At 38.9% G+C, this 8125-nt stretch overlaps 1 protein-coding gene across 1 annotated transcript in view; it reads right to left on the bottom strand.

Moving 5' to 3' along the window:
• Window positions 1-4534, bottom strand: part of LOC121614926 (sodium- and chloride-dependent betaine transporter-like) — a 6292-nt gene extending 1758 nt beyond the window's left edge. Inside the window, exons 1-12 of the mRNA XM_041949026.1 lie at window positions 4381-4534; window positions 4098-4232; window positions 3759-3896; window positions 3496-3595; window positions 2722-2854; window positions 2436-2570; window positions 1472-1575; window positions 1241-1365; window positions 1025-1137; window positions 805-942; window positions 608-710; window positions 192-292 (exon numbers count right to left, since the gene is read on the bottom strand). Of these exons, the coding sequence (XP_041804960.1) occupies window positions 192-292; window positions 608-710; window positions 805-942; window positions 1025-1137; window positions 1241-1365; window positions 1472-1575; window positions 2436-2570; window positions 2722-2854; window positions 3496-3595; window positions 3759-3896; window positions 4098-4232; window positions 4381-4534 (1479 nt within the window). The remainder of the gene's footprint in view (window positions 1-191; window positions 293-607; window positions 711-804; window positions 943-1024; window positions 1138-1240; window positions 1366-1471; window positions 1576-2435; window positions 2571-2721; window positions 2855-3495; window positions 3596-3758; window positions 3897-4097; window positions 4233-4380) is intronic.
• Between the last annotated feature and the right edge of the window lie 3591 nt (window positions 4535-8125).

Raw genomic sequence — 8125 nt, forward strand, 5'->3', positions numbered from 1 at the left:
ACCTTCAGCTGCAATTTGTGTTTGAGGCTAGTAAGCGAATGTTGTAGCATGCTGACAAGGTAAACAACGATGTGTTAAAACTATTACCTCCCAGCAACATTGTGCTCGTGCACAGAGCTGCAGGTGTGGCTGCAGACCTGTTTGGAACGATACAACCACATTTTGTTTCTGTTGAAACCTTCCAGACTCACCAGTGACAGCAGAGGAATGATGTATTTCCAGCACAGTTTGAAGAAAACAGACGGTCTCTGTCCTGTCATGTCCTCAATGAAGTTAATAACATCATCAGCACCTGATAGGAATTTTTAGACTGCACATTAGACCAGTTTAAAAGTCATATTAAGTTTTTTTTTTATTATTAGTTTTACAGCATATTGGAGCTAAAATAAGACAAAGGTGGAAGGATAAACAGTCTCTTTGAAACATCTAGTTACACTCAGGCAAGGTAGCCAATCTAACTGAAGATGTCTATTGGAATTATAGAATCACTCACATTAGCAGCATTTACCTTAAAAATAATATTAAAAAAGTAGCTTCATGACTGATTATCAGAAAAAAATGATCATGTCATGAAAATGAGATAGGATGTAAATGCTTTTTTCCTTACCAAAGGTCCAGGCCAGAGCCAGGCACTCAAATAAAGCCATGAAATAAAGACACGCTCTGCTTGGGCCATAATAATCAATAAGCTGGAATACGTAAATCCCTCCCTACAGCAGGAGGAGACAAGGTTTGAATATGAGCATTTAAGCATTTTGGGACAGCAGTTGTTAGAATGTACTTTCATGGAAGTATTTAATGCACCTCAGTGACCAACATCAGGTGTATGAGGAAGAAGAACGAGCAGATGACGAGGACGAAGATCTCGTGTCTTCCCGGTTTACGAAACAGCTTCGGAAACAAGTCGCTCAATGAGGTGATGAAACACTCGACGGTCACAAACTGGAATTAAATGAGCAAACAATTTTTTGTGCCGGCAATGCATTGGTAATGAATCACCAGGCAATAGAACAAAATATCTTACATGTGTGTCAACACTGAGGAAAAAGAGCATGAGGAAGAAGCTGACAGTCCAGAACTGTGGCACAGGCATCAGGGCTGTTGCCTGAGGATAAGCAATAAAAGCCAAACCTGGACCTGTGGACGGGAATTAAACAGGAGAAAGGGGGGGGGGGGGTTATTTATATCTGGACCAAACATGGAATTCCACCAGCAGCTCACATCAAACCTTCACGTATACCTGACTCAGCCACAGTGTCGACAGTAACACCCTGATTCTGAGCCATGAATCCAAGAACGGAGAAGACGACAAATCCAGCAACAAAGCTGGTCCCGCTGTTCAGCAGACAGAGCCAAAAACTGTCCCTAGAGGCCACACAAAGACAACAGACCCCTGTCAAAATATGTTAATATATTGTCTCTTAAAACCTTTTTAAGAGCACGATTGTTGTAACATCTGTGTTGTACATACCTGTAGCAGTTGTTGTTGTACTCGTTATAGCTGCTCAGGACAGTTAGAGTCCCTGCAGCCAGGCTGTAGGAGAAAAGTATTTGAGACCCTGCCTCTACCCAGACCTGAAATGTAGGACAAGGTGCATTATATACTGGAGGGGGAGTCCTAGTTTAACCTTCAGTGCGATTCCTTGCAGTAATTCTGTGATTCAGTGCTTAAGTTCAAATGATAATGTGAAAAACCAATTTATATATATATATATATATATATATGTATATATATATATGTATATATATGTATATATGTATATATATATATATGTATATGTGTGTATATATATATATACATACATATATATATATATATATATATATATATATATATATATATGTATATATATATATATATGTATATATATATATATATATATACATATATATATATATACATATATATATATATATATGTATTGGATTTTTAGACCATTACAAATTTTATTTATTCTGCTCTTTTAGTTGCTGGTTGTGACATTTAGTTCCAACTTTTTTGACAAAGGTTTATCACACTTTGGAGGGAAAGTATTCTTACATCAGTCATCATCAGCTTGCCCACAGTTACCGGGTGCATTTTCGTATTGGGCTGAGTGAACCGTTTCCAGCATTGTTCCCTGTCTTTGGCAACATGTTGAGCCTAACCCCAAGTTTACTTGGCTAGCTCATTCATCACACTTCTGCGCCAGGTCATTTTTGATCTTCCAGCTTTTCTTTTTCCTGGAGGAGGCCATCTCAATCCAACCTCGTTAAATTAGATGGCTGTAAGCTGTTCAAAAGTCAACAAATGAGCAGAAGCAACAGTATTTCAGGCACTTCTGGTTTTTCTCATTCCATTTGGAGAAAGAAATGGAATAGAAATGCGGTTTACCGTTGAGCCTCACGTAGAGGGACTGTCAGTGTACTTCACATGCTAACATAAACAAGATTACCTCAAGGTTAGCCAGGTGGTTCAGGTCTGGATACAGGTAGAAGTAGATCCCTTCCCAAGCTCCAGGAAGAGTCAAGCCTCTGATGAGCAGTATGATGAGCATCACATAGGGGAACGTGGCTGTGAAGTACGCAACCTTTTTAAGAAAGCACATTTTACAAAATTACTTTTAAATAAGTTATATAAGTTATAATGGAAATAAGAGATATAATACTTCAATAAAAATGCAGAATGACAGTTTCTGTGTACGATAAATATAACATTTTAGATCTACTATTTCCACTGGCCTTTCCAGAAGATCTGATACTTTTCCAGATACTGAAGTAGCAGAACATCCAGCAGGCCAGGAGACACAAGGCCAGCTCCCACCGCACACTGCCCAGCTCCTCGATGCCTCTGGACATGCCCAGCACCCGCCGTCTGACGAGAGATGGGATGTAAGATAATGAGTAATGATCTGTGGATATTTGGCATAGTGTTACAAATGATTAAACAGTCTAATCCCCGCTCGATGCTGTTTATACTCCCATCTATGTTTGTCTAATGGTAGCCAGAGAGGCTGCTGTTATTAAGAAGCCTCCTGGCCAGTGAATGAGTTGAAGTCAGGTCTTCAACACACTGCACACTCGAGCCTTGGTCGAAACCGGATCTTTCATGAATCAACTGTGCAACTGATTTGCATGTATTTGTTTGGAATATTATCATCACATAAGTGGATACCTGATCTAGATTACACAAGGTGTTAAAGCAGTTATATGAAAATTCTGAGATTGTTTTTCTGTTTTTAAATTTGTCTGATCAGCATCGCTACAGAAGAAGTGCAGTGTTAAAACCTTATAGGTCAGAGAGGGAGGTAAACTAATAGAAAACACATCATTTGTGGTAGAAGTAATTGCTAGAAATGAGCAAGAATCATGCTACTAATGGCCTTAGTAGAATGCTGTTGTGGCACATTACTTTTGACCAGGTTTCCTTTGTGTAATAATCTTTTTGTAAAGTGCTGGTCCAAAGTCACTCGGACATCATTATTGGTCATCGCAAGGAAATTAATTCAGACTCACTCCCAGAACTCAGTAGCAGCGGAGGTGGTGTTTTTCAGCATGCTCTGATTTGTCAGATTTGTTGAGGGAGAGTCCAAAATCTGAAGACCCAAACAGTTGGCTGGTTTAGAGGATAAACAGAGGATAACAGTAAATGTGAGGAATACTGTTATACAGATTAACACATGAAGCTCCTCAGACAAAAGTGCATATATGCTGTGAGGGTATTATAGAACTTTTTGCAAGCTGTAAACATTAAAGTAAACTCCATCGTTGAAGTCTACCTGTATTCCAGGTGTTCTCACAAGTGGACCAGGGGAGCTGGGATCTAAACGAGAACACCAGGTAGAAGAGAGCCCAGACTTGGACAATAATGTAGCAGAAGTCATATAGTTTAATTATAGCGTGTCCGTATCCAATTCCTAAAAAACACATAGAAAACATAATTTACCTTCTGTAAGGTTACACATTTTCAAATGTCTGGAGGCGGGACAGATATGTCTGTGAACCACACTGTCAGAGCTGGTTGAGCTATCTTCGGACAAAAAAAATGTTCTCAAGTATCATGCTAAGACGTTTTTTAATGTTGAGTGCATCCTTTATCTCAACACACATCGGCTCACCTTGTGCCAGTGGACACAACTTCCTCCAGCAGGTGATGAATCCTTCCTGGGTGTACTGACCGAATGAGGTCTCCAGCAGGAACAGAGGCATCCCATACACCACAGCAAACAGACAGTATGGCACCAGAAAGGCACCTGGAGGTGTATAAACATATGGACGTGTGCACCCACGGCAATGACAGTTAAAGGAGTGATGTTTTTTACTCACCAGTCGTCAAATTTACTGACATAAGATGCACTACACCCAGAATAATGTTAACGTTAAATAATTTGTGTGACTCACCTCCACCATTCTTGTAGCAGAGGTAAGGGAATCTCCATACGTTGCCCAGGCCGACCACATTTCCTGCAACAACCAGAAAATATTCTGTTTTACTGCTCCACTGTCCTCTCTCTCCAGCTCTCCTTTGACTTTCTGTTCTTCTTTGTCTGTTCATCTCAAGATGAAAGACGTTGTCCACGGTGTGTTTCAGTTAAAATTCCAAAATGCTGCAAACTGATCTTTGCTGCTTTTGTATGTGTCTTTCCTTAATTTCAATGTTTACTCAGAGGGTTTACTCAAACAGTTATTCCAGTGTTCTGTTTGTTTAACTGGAGGACCTCATGGCAGAACCAATCACTCATTGGCAAATTTAACCATATTCATTCAATTACTTACAAATTAGTTTGTTGTGTGCACAATTATGGTAACAGATATTAATGCTCTGGCTAATATGAGCTCGTACGTGACGAGTTTAAACAGAGGAGACTCGAGAGTTGCCCCTCAGGGGTCTCTAGTGTCATTTACAGTACAGACACTTAGACATAGTTGGCACAGAGTTGATGCTCTATTTGAACTGCGTCTATGCCAGGGACTGCTTTAACGATAAGTAAACTGATCATTTAGTCCTAAAACGTAGTTTAGGACACTTGCAGAGTCAAGTTAGCAACACACGACATTAATGCATTAAAGATATGGGCTCATCCTGAAGTTTCAACTGTCATTTTTTAACTGTGTATTTATAAAATGTGATGAGGCGTAGTTAAACCAACCTAAATAATCATTTATTTATTTATGTCCATGAGGCCATGTCAGCAGCTGAAATCTTAACACAACTGCTTACATGCTTTGAATCGCATGCTACATGTTTCTGAGCAGTCGGTGCAGTTTAATGTATGAAGTGAGTACAGTGGAGACTAAATTTGTTGCGATCTGCAGTACAATGTGGCTAAATGTCTTTTATTTGTTTATTTGTTAGCCATTAGCCACCCGTATTAGCCATTAGCTGTGCCTTGAAGCACAGCTAGACTTCATGGGGTCAAGGTCTTAAAAGGACAGTGTAGTGAGTATTGAAGGGTCATACCAGTGTTATTGCACATTTCAACTCATTAACAATACTTTAGAATACTTTCCATCTCCGCAAATCATATTGCAAACTATGCTACTGTGTCCTTGAAATTTGCTTGTACTCTTGGACTGAACACCACTCACTTCCACACAGTATGAATATTAATTAGCACACTCTAAAACCTTTGTTTTAGTCTCGTTTTGTAGCCTATCACTCTGAACATCAGATCAGATAGTGTTCATTTCTTACATTATTAAGCTACATCATTGTTGTGAAGTAATGCAGTACAGACTTTTCAAAGTAATGCGCTCTGTATTATTTGATTTCTGATTATTTCATTGAAATATTTCTGCTTTTCTTACGTGTTTAACGTGCATTCCCCAGTTTAGTGCAAAACATGCTACAAAAATGGAAATTATACAAAATTTGCAGTTTAAGAGCTGAAACCTGACAAACATGCATGATCCTTCATTGTGAGTACGAAAAGCTTCAGTTGTCGTATTTAAAAAAGCACCTGCCAGGCACACTGAATCCTTAAATGCTCCTTAAATTCTGCACCTTCACCCATAACCTCCCCGAGGGCTTTTGTAACTAAATTGACTTTTTATAGACTTTATATTTTAAATGACTGATTGTTGTTTTCTTAAATGCACAGAGCTTCCTGTGAATAAAATGGTTATTGCCCCATTTCTAAGCACTAATCAAGCATTACAGACAATGTAGATTAATGTAGTGTTATTCTTCTGTGCCTGCAGTCGAACGCATTAACAATGAAAGTAAAGCTACAAGACTATAATAACCAAGACACAGCTGTCGACTAATAGGCTTAGCTGGATGCTGAGCCTTTGGTACACAGTTAGGGTTGGGTGGGGTGAGGGGGTCTTGATACATATGTAACTCAGTATTATAAATCAGCACCTCAGCCTGTTCTCTCCTCCTGAAGAAAAGTAGCAGAATGTGTAAAGTAAGGTGTCAAGAGAACAAAACCAGCTCATATTACTGAATAATCCTTCCATTCCCATAGATCATGAACAGCAGACAATGTGGTCTTTGGCACTTGTTGCTCAGGCTACCCTGTTAGCTCACACTGGAGCACCACGCCCTTTCGCTCCCTCGGTGAACACACAAGTAGGCCAGTAGAACTGGTATTCGTATCAGCTCAGCACTTCAACATGAAAAAGGATATCCCTCACTGTTTCAGGGAGGGGCCAGAAAATGTGCTCAGCCACTAGTGGTTTGCCATGGCTTTTTGCTCCATTATGGCATCTGTTGAGTGAGGTCAGACATGATGAATTTTTATTTAGGAGGAGGTTTCACAGCTGCCGCTCCCACAGCATACAGTCCAAAGACAGCTGAGTCACAGGCTACAGTAATATCCCCTTTTGGGTGCAACAATAGCACCAGTGTTCTTAATATTCCCTTCCATTTTCCTTCTGTCTGCCACACTGTGTGACGTCATACTCTGCATCACTTGCCCCAGTGTTTTATTGAAGCTTTATCACACTTATATTCAGTTAAACATTCTAAACTAAGGAGCAGTTTTTTATGGTTGCACATCAAACGGAAAATTCTAGTGGTTTCGTGCTTCATTTCACACACATTTCCCTGGAATTCAGCAGAACACACTTATAATCTGGGAGACCTGGTTGTAGAAATAAACTTCATGGGTTTGTCTGCACATTATTCGTAGACATGGATATGCAAATGAGCCCATTGGGGTGCACATGTTAAAAGGCATGACAAATGATTACAAGCAAATTTTACCCCTAAACTGAACCACTATTTTTGATTCTATTTTTCTCTCAGTTGTGTAAGTAATTTTGGCAATGCTACAAATGAATGTGAAAAATCCAGTAATGCTTTGAGGTCATATTTGATTTTTCTATTATTTTTGTTTCAATGTGATGAAGGGCCCTCACTTGTTCAGTATTTATTTTGCTTGATTTGCCCAAAACAGATATCCCTATAATGCTTTTTTATTTATCAATCCAACATGTACTCAGTCAATCTGCCAGAAAATGTATTGTATAGCGATATGAAATTTAAATTACACATGCTGAAACCAAGGATTTTGTCCGCATCATCCACTTCCAGTACTGGCACTTTAAGTACTGCATGTTATCATTCTATTAGACTTTTATTAGCCAACTACATGTCAGTAGGAAATACTGACTCGCCTTCCTTCCATTCTATCCTCTGAGCTCATAAAACTAGATTAACTGTTAAAGTTTAACTCATATATCTGGTGGTCAGATGACTACAAGAGTGTGACACATCTGCTGTTTCAAAGTTTTTATTAAGGTGTTCAGACAAAGGAGAGAATGGCTAATGTCTTTTGACCTAAAACGTTTAGGACTACCTTACCTGGATTATATGGCCAAGTGGAATGTAGTTATACATTTCCACAAGTACTATACTTAAATACAATTTTTAGGAACTATTACTCTTCTGGACTTAGCTTCAACTTGACCAGCTACAACATCAAAATGTTTCATACACATTAATACAACACATTAATACAACAACAATACTTTGTATTTTATTGTACATTTTTTGGTAAGCAACATGGTTAATGTAGGACAGAAGAATGGAATATTTTTTGCATTGTGACATCACTACTTTGAATCTAAGAAAGGATCCAGATATTTCCTCCAACACTGATTATGTGCAGTGAAAAAAGCTACAGCACCTTGAAAAACA

The sequence above is a fragment of the Chelmon rostratus genome, chromosome 12 (genome assembly GCF_017976325.1).
Source record: "Chelmon rostratus isolate fCheRos1 chromosome 12, fCheRos1.pri, whole genome shotgun sequence".
Classification (NCBI taxonomy): Eukaryota; Metazoa; Chordata; class Actinopteri; order Chaetodontiformes; family Chaetodontidae; genus Chelmon; species Chelmon rostratus.